This window comes from Martes martes (genome assembly GCF_963455335.1).
Source record: "Martes martes genome assembly, chromosome: 1".
NCBI classification, from domain to species: domain Eukaryota; kingdom Metazoa; phylum Chordata; class Mammalia; order Carnivora; family Mustelidae; genus Martes; species Martes martes.
This window is the reverse complement of record NC_137888.1, coordinates 187,441,274-187,457,836: the sequence shown is the minus strand read 5'-3', so window position 1 is coordinate 187,457,836 and position 16,563 is coordinate 187,441,274. Positions and strand designations below refer to the sequence as shown.

General features: G+C 38.0%; 1 protein-coding gene across 1 annotated transcript; it reads left to right on the top strand.

Moving 5' to 3' along the window:
- Positions 1-642: 642 nt before the first annotated feature.
- On the top strand, positions 643-15,867 carry CEP15 (centrosomal protein 15). Its single transcript, XM_080810387.1, has 6 exons — positions 643-718; positions 1,371-1,481; positions 2,103-2,186; positions 3,589-3,712; positions 12,755-12,829; positions 14,775-15,867. Exons 3-6 carry the CDS (start codon positions 2,134-2,136, stop codon positions 14,904-14,906), a joined length of 384 nt encoding a protein of 127 aa, XP_080666513.1. The 5' UTR covers positions 643-718; positions 1,371-1,481; positions 2,103-2,133; the 3' UTR covers positions 14,907-15,867.
- The last annotated feature ends 696 nt before the right edge of the window (positions 15,868-16,563 follow it).

Genomic DNA, 16,563 nt, shown 5'->3' with positions numbered 1-16,563 from the left:
GGGATAGTGCTTCGTGTCTCACCAAGTTATTTTAAAGGGAAAAAAGGCTTAAGAATGCACTTGACAGCACTAAGAGATTATTTCCAAGTGTGTAACCTGAGGGCTGTGGGAAATTTCCTCAAGGCTCTACTGACTGCAAGCTCCAACCTAAACAAACAGCCAACCTCATTTATTCCTCTGTCGAATGAGGATGATGGTACCTACATCACCAGGCGTTGTAGGGGAAGAGCGAAGAAAATTCACCCCCTCAAAACATCCACGATCAGTATTACTGTCCCTCGTGCAGACAGGGGCTCCACTCCTCTGCTTTGCACCTGACGAACAGGGGGAAGCTCTCTGAAGCAAAGAGCTTTTTTTACAGACTCTGCAGACCATTCAAACACGCTGGAGTATTTTGAAGGATTTTTCCCCATTTCCATATTCCGTGACATTCTAGCTTCCCTCTCCAAAACATATTCAGGTTTCATCTTAAAAGGCCTAGAAACTGAGCTACCATCAAACGTTTTCGTAAGGCTCAGAAGGACCGCTGCGGTAATTTCTCCTCTGAGCACAGAACCGTCACCTTTCGCGCCAGAGGCCCGCCTTTTATAGCAACGTGATCACGTCACCTCGTCGCGCGTGCGCAAAGACGGTGGCGTGACCACGCCCAGGCCTGTGCTGAGACCCAGCGTCCGCACTGTAGCGGACGCCTTTATAGAAAAGGTCCGAGTGGGACTAGGTGAGTGAAGTCCCACAGCGTTACCGGCGGCCAGCGGGTGCCTTGACTGTCCGAGAACAGCGCAGGTGCTCGCAGGGCCGGTGGGGAGCATGTCGTTAAAGGGGGAAGAGCTGGGATGAGGAGGAAAGGTCGTGAGTCCTCTGAGTATAAGCAGGAAGTTGGAGTGGTTGCAGGGTTAAGAACTCAGAGCCTGCGGATCTTCGGTTCGAAAGGCAGAATTTATCTTGGGGTTTGTCTGGAGTGCTGATGGCGGGCGTTACGGAAAAGAAGTTACCGTGGACTAACTTTCCGAGATTTCCTTGACGCTGAATTCGAAAGGGGGAGGAAGGCGGCGACGATTGGTCCGTAGTGATCTTAGAGGATACGTGTCTGTAACTAGATCCTTGTGGCACGCTGGCGGGCGAGTGCTGTCCGCGGTGCTGAACGCAAGACATTGGTTTCTTTAGAAGGAAACCCGTTGAGGGCAGGCAGTGTTTCCTTGCCCTTGGCTGGAATCAGTGCTGTATGCCTCCATGTATGTGCAGTGAAGGAGCAGCTTAGTCTATCAACGCTGGACACTCAGAGATTAGCGACAGTGTGTAAATCATAAGATTTAACAAACCCAGTGCTTCGCTCCAGGAAAAGAATTTCATTCCTGTTTTTTCTCCCTTAGGACAGTCACCTTCAGCTTTTGCACGCAACCAGATGATTTGCCTTCAGGCTCTGAGCCTTCAAAGCACTTCACTTGATCTTTATCTGTATTGGTCCAGGCTCTTCAGTCAAGGTGAGCTTGCTCATGTGCCATTAAAATGGGCTTTTCTAAACTCCCCAAATGGGAGTCCTGAGCACCCAGGGTAAGGTGAAGAGACCAGTTGGGTTTTTCCCCGCAGTTATACATGAAAAATACTTTCTTATTTGGAAAAGAGATGGTAGAACTGGGCAGTCTTCCAATAAAGGAAAGACCATGAGTTTCCAGTTGGTTCTTATAACTTGTTTGCCTTTCTATGTGTGTGTGCACATGCATAAGGGATGGTATTCCTGTGTTGAATTTTACAGAGTGGATTTTTTTTCTTTCTGTTGATTCAATAAAATGTTTACTAGTCTTAGTACCAGCTGCTTGTTTGTTTTCAATTCAGATTAAGGTTAAAGTGTGAGGAAGTAAGAGGAGGAAATGTAAAATCTGTTGAGTTTACCTGATTCATGGTGATTTTGGATGCGTCTAGCATATAAAAAACTGTGCATCATAAATAAAAATGGTTTTAAATGCATTCTTTCATTTTGTACATCATTATATCTCAATTTTTATTTTTCTCTTCTGAGAGAACCAGTGGGTTGAGGTAATAAAACAATCAACTGCTATGAAGCTGAGGATATTAAAGTAATTTTAAATATTTTTATTATTTAGCAGAAAGCTTATAAGGCAGCTTTGATTAAACATGACCTCCTTGTTTGCTCAAGAAATTCGCCTTTCTAAGAGACATGAAGAAATGTAAGTTTTTTAAAAGGGTTATCTAAATTAATAAATTATACTGGCTTTGTTAGTGGATATATTGTGTAGAGAAGACTTAGGAAGTCTGAAGGAGTCATTTAAATTTTCTGACACTTGAGAGATTTTGGTGTTAGGGAATGTCACTGTCTCTTAAGAACAACAAAGATTACAAGGTATAATATGTTCTCTTCTTACAATTCTTACTATTATCTGGTTAAGTTCATGCTTCTCACCTTTCTAGTTTCCTCACTGATATATATAATGGACTTCTGTACACCTCTTACCCAGGGCAGTCTTCATGAGTATGTGACCTGTGTACTCACAGTTCCTGTACTTGGTTTAATACTCTACTGTTGCTATCTTAAAATTCCTAATAGTTTTTTAAAGGAGCCCCACATTTTCAGTTTGCATTAGGCCTTGCAAATTATATAACCAGTCCTGCACTTATACTTGATAATAACCTTCTCTGCCTCCTTCTGTGGGCTCTCATGTTTTCCTTTAATTAATTACCAGGTCCTCTTCCTTGGCTTTCTAAGATCTTTCCCTTATCAAAATGTTGAAATAACTCAATTTCAATGCTACGCTCAAGAACAGCCCTCTGAAACACAGCATTTCTTAATAACCTCCACAACTACCTGGAAAGTAGTTAGACTGTTATATATATGTATACCACATGTATTTTTTATCGTCTGACATTTTTTTAATCAATCATTTAAGAGGACCAAAAAACTTGTAAAATGAGCATTTGACCAATGAGAAATTTTTAAAATATATGTAACAAAGTAGCTTTGTTGGTAATTTACTTACAACTTTCTACATCTTTCTTCAATTACTGTTTCACCTTGTTGTGAGTATGCATACATACACACAGCCTCTCATTCATATATGGAACCATCATCTTTCTCTTGGAAAAAGAGGAAAAAAATATTTTTATTGCTTCTTCAAACATATGGAAGTTTAGCGCAATTCTAAATGTGTAACATGAGATTCAGGGGTATTGAAGTGTTAAGCAGAAGGTTTCGTATAGCAAGTTATATCAATGTATGTGTGTGGGGAGGTATATATAAGTATGTGTACAAAGGAATATGTATTACAGTTTGCATTTTCACCAAAAATTAAAACATGTTTTTAACACTCTAAAATAATTGCAAAGACCATGGAGGCTAAAAAAACAGAAGCATGTAGTTACGACAGATATGTTGATGAAAATAAGAATGATTTCACCCAGATTTAAGACTTACTGGACTATCTAAGTTTTCCAGTGCCTTATTAATTGACATAGTAATTGGTTTTCAAAATAGGTTGAACTTGAAGTGAGGTACAATTAAATAAATTTTTTGTTTGTCAAGCAAAAAATGTACCCTTTAAAAAAAAACTTTATATAATCTTTATTTTTTTCTAGAGTATCACAAAGATTAATGTTACTTCAACAAATGGAGAATAAATTTATAGATGAAAACAAGGGAAAGGCATCTCAGATGCAAGCAGCTGAGACTGCTTTTAAAAGGAACCTCAGTCTTTTAATGGTAAGTTTCCGTGACTTGAGTATAGAGACTTTTCCCCCACCTTTGCAAAAAAAAAAGATTTTAAGTGACTTTCATAATTTTGATGTATATACTTTGTTTTGAGTAATAAATATAATTAATGAAGTACCATCTAGTTTTTAAATCCATGTTAGTTGGATACGTGGCATACAGATTCCTTTTTAAATGGAAAAAAAAAGGAAGTTTGTTTAACTTAAGTGTTTTTAATCAACCAGAGGAACCAATGACCATAGGAGAAATTTAGAGGTCACCTTTGTGCAAGAAGTAATAAATACAAGATGAAGCTTTCCATCTTCCATCTTATTTATAGGGAGATCCTAAAACCCCATGAACTACCTATAAGGTTTTTAGATCCAACTCAAAACTATTCAACATCATCAAAATAAGAAAAATTTGATTTTGCCCTACTGGGGCCACAGTCAGCACGTAGAATTCATATCTAAAATAACAGATTTCCCAGATCTCTCTTGATAGTGATGGAGGAGGTGGTCAAAGTATGTGATTGCGCAGGGCCCCACCATTTGGCCAATGTGCCCATTTGGAGTAAAATCATATGTGTAACATTTTTGGCTGCTTGCTATACTTTGCTTCCAGAATTGTATGGCTTCATCCATAATTAAAACCCTAAAGTTTGCTTCCATTCAAGCTTCCAAGAGATCCTATGACTAAAACATTTGGGAGTAAGGCTATATTATTTAAGTTATAAAGCAGTGTTTTCAGTTTTTTATTGTTAAATATTTTCATCGATAGGCATGATATAGTTATCTTATGTAGTCACTAGAGGATAAAGGAAGAGGAAAATTCAGTTATCTTCTCAGCTTCTGGCAGTTTGATCCACAGTAATTTAAGTCACAGCCATAGTGCTACCAAAGCATTCTATGTTGCCATATGTCTTACTTGCCCAATGGTGTTTGCAATATTTATTTTTAAATGGAAATATATAGGATAATCTGGAATTTGCTGTGAAAAGTCAGAAAAACTAAATTAGAAGGCTTGATGGCTTGATTGCTATTTACCTGCAACAAGTACAGGTACTATTTGGATTTTTTCAAGTAGCTTCCTTTTAGTGAGCAAGTATTTGGTGAATGCCCAGAAGGGCCTTACTACTGAGCTAGTTCTGAGCAGAGAGTGGAGTTAACAAAATAATTCAGAGTTCTTTACATCAACTAGCTAACGGGCTTAACTGATGACATAAGGTTATCACACACAACTTAAGAGACCTTAGTTAATTGGACATTAAGTTACAGGGAATCCTTAGCACTTTAGGAGTACGTATTTAAAAAAATCATCAAAAGCTAGAATATTCTAACAAGTCTGAGAGGGGAAACTAAGCTAGAGCTGTGTTTGAATAGGAAGAATGCAAGATATTCCATTGCATTCTTACAGAAGAACCACGACCAGAAGAATGAGTGGCCGTGTTAATGTCCATGGGACCCTGAGCTAACTAGCTTGTGAAGTCACGGGAAACAAGGTTGGATATGTTTTGTGAGACCGACTGAAGAAGCTGAGACCTGATATGCAGGGATAATACAGTACTAAAAGTGTTTGAACAAATGAAAAATAGAGGCTTATATAAGAAGCATATGGGTATTTAAGAAAGATTCATTTCCTATTTAGATGCAATGTGATTTGCAGAATGGAGAGATTAGATTTAAGGAGAATAGCTAAGAAATCATTGCCATATCTGGAAGGAAGATAATGAACCTAGTTTCATTGTCATTAGGAGGAAATTTAGATGGTGTTTTTCTCCCGATTATAAAAATAATATATTCTTCTTTTTTTAATTTTTTTTAAATTTATTTGACAGACAGAGATCACAAGTAGGCAGAGAGGCAGGCAGAGAGAGAGAGGAAGAGAGGCGGGCTCCCCACTGAGCAGAGAGCCCGATGCGGGGCTCAATCCTAGGACCCTGGGATCATGACCTGAGCCGAAGGCAGAGGCTTTAACCCACTGAGCCAACCAGGCGCCCCTAAAAGTAATATATTCTTGCTGTAAAAAACTGGAAAGAGCCAAGATGATGAAATGGCATACTTTCCAAATCATCCCACCCAACTTGAAATTAATGTTTTTATACATTTCCCTTTAGTGTTTTAATAAGCATTTACTGAGCTCTTATATTCCAGATACAGTGCTTGCTGTTAGACATGCAGTCTCTTCCCTGTTTTTTTAAAACATATTTTGAATACTTGTATATGTATTTTTTTTTAATCCTGCTTTCCCTCTTATTATTTTGTTTTAAACTTTGGAAATAATTTTAAGGGCTCTACCGTAGAGGTTATCATGAAAGTGACCTAAATAGGACTTAATCACAGAATTTTCAGGTGGGAGAAACTTTAAAAAGCACATAGATTATATTTTCACTTAAGGCTTTAAATTTTTTTTTTTAGCATAAAAACTTTTTTTCAAAGATTTAGAAAGGGAAAAGTGGACCTGCTTTGGCCAAAGGCCCATCCATTCAGCCCCTCCTTGCCTGCTCTACTGTGGCTCTAAGGAATAGTGAAAACCACTGACCTGCGCTGATCTCCTAATTTAGAGAGGAAGAACATGAAGTAACTACTCTGAATACTCACTCCCTGTCAAGAACAGGTTCAGTTAGATCAGGATATATACTTCAGGGGCACCTGGGTGGCTCAGTGGGTTAAGCCTCTGCCTCCAGCTCAGGTCATGATCTCAGGGTCCTGGGATCAAGCCCTGCATCGGGCTCTCTGCTCGGTCGGGAGCCTGCTTCTCCTTCTCTCTCTGCCTGCCTCTCTGCCTACTTGTGATCTCTCTGACAAATAAGTAAATAAAATCTTTAAAAAAAAAAAAAAAAGGATATGTACTTCAGTACAGAATACATTCGAAAAATGGTTCCACTGAAACTTGGAAACATTCCTCTAAAGATACTAACAAAGTAAAGATAAGCTCTATTACTATCCATTATTTGACCTTATTTAGATGCTCTGACCAATATAAGAAACACTAACATAGAGTGAGTTTTAATTTTTGGAAAGTAAGATATAACCCTAGTATTTTTAATTGATAAGGCTATATACTTAGAAAAGCCAAAGCTGTTTAAAAACTAGTGTATTATGAGTTGAGTAAAATTAACAGATACAATGTAACCATTCAAAAATCTGTAACAATCCTATATATACAAATGGAAAATATGAAATGACATTTACATTACAATGAAATTATAAAAACACTTGGGAATGCTTATAACAAGGGATATGCATGATTGGTATAAAAATAATTCTTACATTTCAATGGGAGATTTAAAATTTAAATGGAGACATAGGCCTTAATCCTGATGGGGAAACAGTTTTTTTTTTTAAAAATCAGGAGTCACGGTGTCATTTTTAGATTTAAAAATAAGCCCACCAAGATCTGCATCAAACCCAACAAAATTTCTCTAAATGTATTTGGAAAAAATAAAAGAATGATTTAAAAATGGGAACAGTAACAAAAAGACTAATCCCAAAGGTCCAAGCATAATAATAAAACAATGGACATGAATTTAAGTAGTGAAGAAATTCAAATTGAGGGTTTAGTCAATGAAATATCACAGATGATAATGGATTGTTAGTTTCTGCTCGTTTCCCTCTTATGAGTAAAGTAAGATGTGTCTGCCTGTTAAAAACAAACATGATTGGTCCAGACTTGGAAGAGAAAGAGAATTTTGTTTCTATAAAAACTTCCATGATGTAAATAGTTATCTCTTCGACCTCTTTCCCCACCCCACACCACCCCCCACCAACAAAATTTAGTTTAACCCAAAAGGGCAATTTTGAGGTAGCGAGCATCACCTCATGGAAATTGGACCAACATTCCAGGGTGCGAAAGAATGGGAGCATGCAGGTTAGCATACTAGGAGTGCTTCCCTTAAGGTGGGTCCTAGAGGTCTTCCTGGGGCAGCTGGCAGTTACAGCCTTCAGCATACTGCACTCCCCACGGCCAGTGACTTAGAGGACTCCTCTTTCCTCCTCACACTTCTCCCTTTCTCGAATTCAATGAAGAGCAAGTCTGACAAATGCTTAAGGGTTCCTTGTACCAATGACCCTGTATCTCATTCTTTAGGATCTTCTTTTTTCAATCCCAGAAATTGCCCCTTCAGCAAATTAAAAGATTAAACCCAGTCCAGCTATGGCTGGCCTCACTGTATATACTTATAGGAAGATAGATATTGCTGGGTTGGGAGGAAGGGACGGGTCTAGACAAGGGGAAAGAAAGAAATCTCAGTAAATGACTTTGTGCTCATAGTTGATCTTTCCTAATCACAAGTCAACTCCTTTACAGAGGCTGCTGAATCCTGTCATGGCATAATATTTATAACACCATCCATACCAGAAACTTGTTTTTTAATTGTTACATAATATTTCAAACCTATGTATAAGAGGGAATTGAAGAATGTACTTCCATGTGCTTATCTCCCAGATTCAATAATTTTCAAAACACAGACAATTTTGTTTCATCTACACTCGTCACCTTCACGTCCAACCCCTCAAATTATTTTGAAACTAATCTTCAGACCTCACAGTGTTTCACTTGTAAATATCGTGTCTTTTTCATCAGTAATTATCACTCAGAGATAAGGGCTATTTTAAGTACAATTACAATACCATGATCCATCTAAGAAATTAACAATAATTCCTCAAATATTCAGTCAGGATTTAGATGTCCCTGATTAAAGTATTTTTACATTTGTTTGAAACTGGATCCAAATAAAGTCTAGTACGTAATTGATTGATAGGTCTCTCAAATCTCTAAAGTTCCCTCTGCCTTTTTTTTTTTAAACCCACTTTTATTTGTTGAAGGAATTGGCTCATTTCTCCTATAGTTTCCCAAACTCTGAATATTGCTAATTACATTGCTGAGGTAGCACTTAGTAATTTCCTCTCTTCCCTGTAATTCCCATAAACTGTTAGAAGTTATGTTACGCAACAGAAAGATAATGCAAATAAATTTAAATTTTCTAATAATGACTTTTTAAGCTTTTATCTATTTAAGTAATCTTTATACCCAACATGGGACTCAAACTCATGACCCTAAGATAAAGCATCCCCTGCTCTTCCCCACTGAGCCAGCCAGGCACCCCTCTAGTAACCACTTTTAATAAAGTTAAAAGACACAGATTAAAGGAAATGTATTAATTTCATATTTCAAATGTAACTGATATTGGAAGTTAGTAAATATTTTATGTTTTTTTTCCTCACTGAGCCTTCAAAATTCAGTGTGTAGTTTACATTTACTGTGCTTCTCAATTCGGGCTTGTCACATTTCAAGTGCTCAGCAGCGACTGAGCCTAATGGATTAACAGAGCAGATCTGGAGGCCTGATCAGATTCAGGGTCAAGGTTTTGGGGAAGAACACTTCATAATGCCTGGCTGTCTCTCTTTCTGAAATGTTAGCAGTCACCAATGATCATGATCTGTTCACCAAGTGTTGCAAAGTGATACTCAAATTCAAAGATAAACGTCCCCTCATCAATTACTTGGTTACACTGAAGTACACTTCATATAGGAAAAAGTATGTAAGTGCTTGCTTCTTTCTCTGTACTTAGTTTTCAAAAATAGATTGGTTCTCTAATATCCCCCAAAAGTGACCAATTAGATGTTGATGCTCTTAAATACCTCTGTGACTTGAAAGATCTGGACCCTCTTCAATTTGTATTCCCAGTGATGCTCAAATTATCCCATTTTTACCAAGTGGGAGCCTCCATGTTATCTCCTGAATGCCTTTGACATGATCTTAACAGTCTTTGATGGTTTTCTTTCTTTCCACTCTGGCATCTTCCAGGCCATCATTTGCCGCTTAGACCTGGAACTGACCATTGCTCCAAGGAGCCCTGGATCCTTTTGATGGGAATACATGTTTAGAGCCCTTCATCTGGGCTCTAGGGATGTTTATTATAACTTTTTTTTAAAAGATAAAATTCATCAAGAGCTCATATCAGTAAATCCATTTTGATTACATGATTGTTAAGACTTTTAACTTAAAATCCATCTTTTACCTCTAACTTTTCTCCCCCCTCAAACCAAAAGCCTCAGTTCCTAAATAATTTTCCAGTACCAGCATAACTACTCATTCACTTTAACCCATAATATAGACAGCACTACCAGCAACAATATGATTACTGAGTACGGTTTTCAGTCAGACACTTTTCACTATCCTTTTTGTTTGTGGGGTATATCTCATTACAGATGCTCAGTCAAAATACTGTGTTCTAAGACCACCTGAGGTACTTTTTCTTAATGTGGTCATGCCACCAACTAGATGACAGTTAGATTCTTTCTTTCCTTTTGTTTTCAATTTTTAGGGACTGCTTTTTCATTTGTTCTATAATTGTGTATGTTTTTAAATGATCTAGTGGCAGATCTATAAGGCAAGATACCAAGGTCTGGACAGGTGAGTCTAGTCTCTCTTCGTCTGCTTTTTTTGCTTTTCTCCCCCTACCCCCTTGGGTACTTTTTTTTTTTTTTAAGTTTTTTATTTATGCACAGGAGACTGTTGACACCTTAGTCATTTATTTACATAATGAATATTTAAGTGTTTAGTACATACCCTGCACTTTGTTAGATTCTCGGATGCTGAAAGGTTGAATGAGGCACAGTCCGTACCTTCTGGCAGCGTATAGTCAAATAGAAGGTTCTTAATTGGAAGTAATGGGCTATAACTTGCTACAGAAGGCAGAGATTTTTCAGTCAGGCTAAGGAATTCATACTTTATCCTCTGTGTAGTGGGTCTCTACTTTTTTTTAATCTGTGTAAAGACATATTTAAAGTAGTAATTTTAGCAAAACTAATCAATTCCATATGTGGTTAAAGTAAAATGAGATACAGTCCAAATACATATTTGTTGAACAAGTAAGTGTGATAATAAGACCACAGCACTGAGAATGGCATGGACAGGCTAGGGGAGACATCCTACAGGAGTCATCTATGGACCTCTGAATTTTTAAATGTCAGGGAATAAGAACAGTCGAAGGTAGAAGATAAAGCACAGGTGTCTGCGGGAGTAGAACTCCCACTATTGTACATTCAGTACACTCAGTAGGAATAAGGGGAGTTTGGTTTCATCAGGTTGAGAAATAAGGGCTGGGAAGAAAAGTTATCCATCCCTCTACATTAATAGTTGAAGCTAGATAAGAGACAGTCTTGGAGAGAGAAAAAGTAAAAAGAGGAGGACAGATGTCACAAATCTTAGAAAGCCCACACTTAGGATTAAGAAGAGAAAAAGGCGCCAACTTAGGAGAAAGAGAAGTAGGAGTCAGAGAGGTAAGCAAAACATCTAAGAAAGTAAAATCTCACTTACGAAAGAAGTTCTCTGGAGGGGTGATAATCCCTTGTCGACAGGCTGCAGAGACGACAGTCAAGTTACTAACCATAGGCCTGTTTTACCAGGCCACAGATCCCTGCTCATCTCGACTCTTCCACTGCAGATCTGCTCTTCTAGGAGAGAGAGCCAATATCCTTATTTCTTGGTCTTTAAGAGAAGTGTTTATCATCTTGTCTAAAGGTGCTAATGGCACCTAGATCTACCACCAACCATAAATTTACAACTGTTCTTATAATGGGGTCAGTGGAGTTGTAAGTCTATTGTTTGTTTGATTTATGAAAGTAAAAAATTATTTTCCCGGGACGTTGTAAAAATCTGCGTGCAATCACAGAAGAGTTAATCTTCGGTGTCTGTTGTAACATTGGCATCAGAAGCACTTTAGTGTGCGTCTTGGCCCTAAACTTCTGATAGGGAATAGACGTGGCTAATAAGATGGACTTTTTATCCCTAAATTGATGGTTTTCCCCTTCAAATCACCTTCTTCGAGACAGCAGGTGCATTAATGGTTGTGCAACTTTGGGGAGTCCCTTTAGGGAATTTCCTGTTTTTCCCTTTTACATTTCACACCCATTCCTTGCTCCCGCCACTGCCATCTGCTCGCTCTTTTCTCCTGTTCAGCATTGGATTCTTCACACCCCACTCCCACGTCCTTTTCCATCTCTCTCCGTCTGTCCAACAGCCCTGTACTTAGATTGCTCCAATGCTTGTACATGGATCAGAGAACTTTCTCTTTTCGATCAACTCACTGAGCTCACAGGAGAGACAAAATTGACACGGCCTCCAGCCAAGGCCTCTGTGAACTTGACAAACATAAGCAAGCACAAGACAACACAGGTGCCAATTTGGGGAGCATGAAACAGAGCTCAGTGTTTCACTGACAATGTGGGAGAGTCCTACATTTCTGGGCCTGTACTTCATCCACATATCAAGGTTACATCTTCACCCGGGTCTGCGTTAAATGTAATTGCCCCGGCGCTTCTGCAACCGCAAGAGAAGATGCACACACCCACACGTCACACGACAGATTAAAGCACAGGGCTTAAATGTCATCAGCTGAATGATGTACGACCCAGCCATAAAGCCGGCCAACGAGAATGCCCCAGAAATCGAGTCCTAAGAACCTAGAGTCTCGTGAAAAGATTCTAGTCGCAAAGTACTGAGGCACCTCGTTGACTTTCTTTCGAATACATGGAGGATTTGCATAAGTATAAAATTAAACAACAGAACACTGAACAGATGAAATGTTTGACCTTAATATACCATTTGCATGATCTGGACTAGAACTCTTCACTTTTAAGCTTAGCTCAGTGTGGGGCTGACTCTCTGACTGTTTTTGGTACCTGAATATTGGACCATTTTATCCATCTGGCTGTCTGTAATGGTTTTAGAGCTATGTTAGTGTCCTGAGCAGTTTTGGAAGAAAGTCCTGTTTGCCAGAATTACTGCCATTTACTATTTTAAATGAAAAGGAAGACCTTGAAAGTCCCACCCCCCCTTCTTATTTTAAAACAAGAAACGCTGCTGTTTCTATTTAAAACTGGTTGATTAAGTAATGATCAGTCCTCCTACTGCAATGCCCTTCCTTCAGTTCAGACGGTTTATCCAGAGAAGAGTTGACATTTGGGGTACAGACATTGCTATTACAGGTGCCATTTGTATGTGTTACATAAATACATTTTGTTTCTAAAACACTGACACCTATTATAGGATATAGAAGCCTCAGAAAAGTCTCTGCAGACCCGGATTCACCCAATTCCATCACCAGACGTGGTTTCTCTTGAGGTGAGAATCTTAAAGAACAAAAGTATAGAAAGAGACCCCATTCTGTTAGTAGTGCATTATAAATTAACTGTGGTTAGATGTGTGTATTTCCCAGATTTATTTATTCGGTAAAATAAGATGTGTCTGATTGCTCCTTACATGTCCACAGTGCTGTGCTTTGTACACAGTAAGGAACTGAGAAGTATTTTGATTTTTAAAAATTTATCAAGTGACAATTTTATAAAGATCCTATATCTTTTCATCTGGAAACACCTATCCTGTTAAACCGTAACAGACAGTAGGCAGCATGCACTAAATCCTAAGATGACAGCATGCCTAACCAAAGTGCTTTTCCTGTTGGCTAATGTTAGCGGTTCAGTCCCTCCACCAAATTTCAACCAAAGCTATTTAAATGCATATTATCATGCAGTATAGTGTGGCTTTTGTCTGTTTTATTTTGCTCAGTTCAAGAACAGATTGGGAAGACTGTTGGCAAAAATAAACCCTATTTGGTATATGAATATATCTGTGATGAAAGGAAATTTACTACATATAGAATAGTTTAATTTTATATTCCTAATGACCTTTTTCAAATACAGTTTTGCTTGCTGCCTAAGCAGGGATGTGAATAGACTCAAAATTAAAGGCTGAGAATTTGCCCTTCAATTTTCTGTGTCATCTAGAGTAATAAGAAAAGGCAGTGATCAAGGACAGAAAGAGCTGTGGTACAAAGTTGTGCCTTGGGCATGTCTTTTTCTTTGTTGAATTCTCCAATACCTTACTCTGGCCTATGCGGGGCCCACACAATAGGGGTTAATCCAGCCGTGAATGGTGGAGAGACTCCCGACCACAGACCCTGGTTGGTATTTTTCTTAGCTAGTCTTGCACAACAGGATGACCTCCATTTTAAGTGTGTCTGGCTATTTCTCAGACCACATGCACAGAGGGGTGGATATGCAAAACTGCTCATAATTTCAACTTTCAGAACTCCTATACCTTGTTAATGTGCAGAGTGAATCACTATGTGTTCTTAATGCTAAGTAATTCTTTGGCTTAATTCCCCAAAATAAGATTGATAGTGATGATCCCATCCAAAATGCCCTCCCATGATACAGAGCTTTTGGCAGTATACTTTTCTTTGGCCCCCTCAGGGCAGTCACCCAAGAACCATCAAAGCTTGTCGATATTATATGGTGATCTTGCCTGAGCTTTCATAGCTTACAGACTCAGGCCAATAATACAGTCTCTTAACTTCCAAGTTACTGGAATTAAAAATGGTTACATGATATTGGTATTATTTTTCTCAGTATACAAAAAGAAAAAGGAAGGAAGGAAGGAGGGAAGGAAGGAAGGAAGGAACTGGGAAGAAATTACAGTTTACCATATAGAGTACTCTTCTAAAAGATACAGTGGATGAATATTTTAAGTGTTTTTCCCATACAATTAAGGAGTCAATTTACCTGAGTTCCGTACTATAATACACTAGTTATGTTTCTGTTCCTGATCTCACCCCAGGTGAAATCTTTTTATATTAGTTATAAAGCACTCGTTCATGTCTAATCATTTAATTGTAATATTTTTAGTATGGGTAATCATTTGGTATGGGATTTGGAAGAGTAAACAAAAACATTTAATGATTGTAGCCATAAATGATACCACTGGTAATAATCACACGGTTGGCCACAAGAGGGCGTGTAAAATCACAATAAAATCCCCAAACCTGTAATTCTGCCAGGCTCCCGTTTTACTGAGAAATTTGAAAATTAACACTAGTAAGTAGCCAGATTTCTTTCTAAAATTAACATAAAATATTCTCTAGAGGAAGTGCATTCTACGTATATGTGTGTATGTGTGTGTGTGTACACGCACACACACACTTCAGTGAATAAACATTTAGACTATTATGAAGAGCCAAGTTCAATTGCTTGATATGCTTTTTTACTTTTGGATGTTGTTTTTTTTCCAGACTCTTTACTGGGCATCAGTAGAAGAATATATTCCCAAATGGGAACAGTTTCTTTTAGGAAGAGCACCATATCCTATCGGTGTTGAAAATGAAAATGAAGCAGAAAATACCGTTCAGAATGAGGCACAGTGATAACTTCTTCATATACTCTTTTCCAAAAAAAAAAAAACCTGTTTAGTACAGCTGAGTATTAAAGAATACACAGGTCATTTCGGGTGCCTTAGGAATCGAATATGTTCATATTGTCCCATTACCTCCTCGATGACATGAAGATAAGAGAATCAGCTGACAAGTCTCAGGTTCTATCACTTTGAGACCTACTCTTACTTCAGGGTCACGAATTTGCTCTCTGCCAAAGCCGTGGAAGTGTTAAGAGCTAATACTGAGAAAGTTGGACTGTTTACTAAGTAAGTCGCTAAATAAGTGCTACATGTGTCCTTTAAAAAAAAAAAATCATTTATAATCATTCTCCTCTAAACAATGAATACTCGTTCTGATTTTACATTTTCTAGAATCGTTTTGGCTCTTTTATTATGGGGATTGGGTTCAGCACAGGATCCAAGTGGCTGTTGGCCATTACAGTTTCCTTTAACAAATGGAAAAAATAGAGGCACTGAACTGCTTCAATATAGTATGTTAGACAAGGGAGTTGTAGGATTTTGTCCCTTATAGATAATCAAATCTCTGAAGGTTCTGGAGGAAAGAACTAAACTACAAAGCATTTGAGAAGTAGCCAGTTTCAGCGGGGCTCAGACTTGGTTCTGAAAAAGGTCACCTATTAGAGCTGGAAATGGTTATTGGATTTTGACTTAGTTATTTAAGGACCACCAACCCTGTGAATGCAAGTAACTCCTCTCATCTTTTCATTTTTAAACTTGCCCTTCCCTCTCCTTTGTTTTCTTTATTTCCTAAACAACTGTCAGAAAGCTTTGCGGCTCCCCAGTCCTCCACTGCTGGAGGGCTCAAAAATTTTTTTTTAATTTTTCTGACTATAGAGGCAGCTCCTGCTAGTAAGGGGAGTCTATGCTCATTACAATTCAAGAGTATAAAAATTTCAAACTGGTGTGTGTTTTTACATGAAGACAGTAGGACAAGCTTTAAAAAACAAACAAACAAACAAACAAAACCTATATTGAAACGCCCATTGTGCTGATCAGTTCCTTTAAACTACCATCTTGGAAATATCCTGTTGAGTGGGTGTTGGTGTGGGTAACAATAATGTTGTTTTCATAATATGCGCTGGCAGATTAGCACACTTCTCTACAGTGTTAACAGTTGTAATTAAGGAATAAACAGCACAGAGTGTCAGTCCGATGACAATTTCATCTATAGTGTCACAATACAAAATGTCACAAAATATTAGAACTGTTATATAACTATAAAAAGTATCGGCTTAAAAGCTGAAAGCCTTAAAAAAAGAGAGAGAGAGAGAGAGAAAGGAAGAAAAAAGAAAACTGGCATAGAGACCAGAACAATTTATACCTTCTCAAGAATGTTCTGACATGAAAATAAATTGATAATTTTTTTTTCCTGTTACATCACAGTTTGGTTTCTAGCCATCCAGTTGATTTAGCAGGAGAATACAGGGCTTTTTAGCAGCTTTGAATTGGTAAACAGATTTAGATGTAGTAGAAAGGAACATGAGGAAGTTTTTTTTTTTTTTAACATCCAATCTTTCCCAGCATATGCACATAAGAAGGTGAATGAAGCGATGTGAAACTTATTTCTCTTTAGTCAAGTGAAAAAAAAGGCTAAACATTTGTTGAGATGGTAAAATATTGTGTCAAGC

What these genes read in the sequence shown, in the direction of transcription:
- CEP15 (XM_080810387.1), top strand. Translation starts at nt 2,134, where the DNA reads ATGACCTCCTTGTTTGCTCAAGAAATTCGCCTTTCTAAGAGACATGAA. An exon ending in GGAACCTCAGTCTTTTAATG is followed by an intron (nt 3,713 to 12,754) that starts GTAAGTTTCCGT and finishes CACCTATTATAG; the next exon opens with GATATAGAAGCCTCAGAAAA. An exon ending in CAGACGTGGTTTCTCTTGAG is followed by an intron (nt 12,830 to 14,774) that starts GTGAGAATCTTA and finishes TTTTTTTTCCAG; the next exon opens with ACTCTTTACTGGGCATCAGT.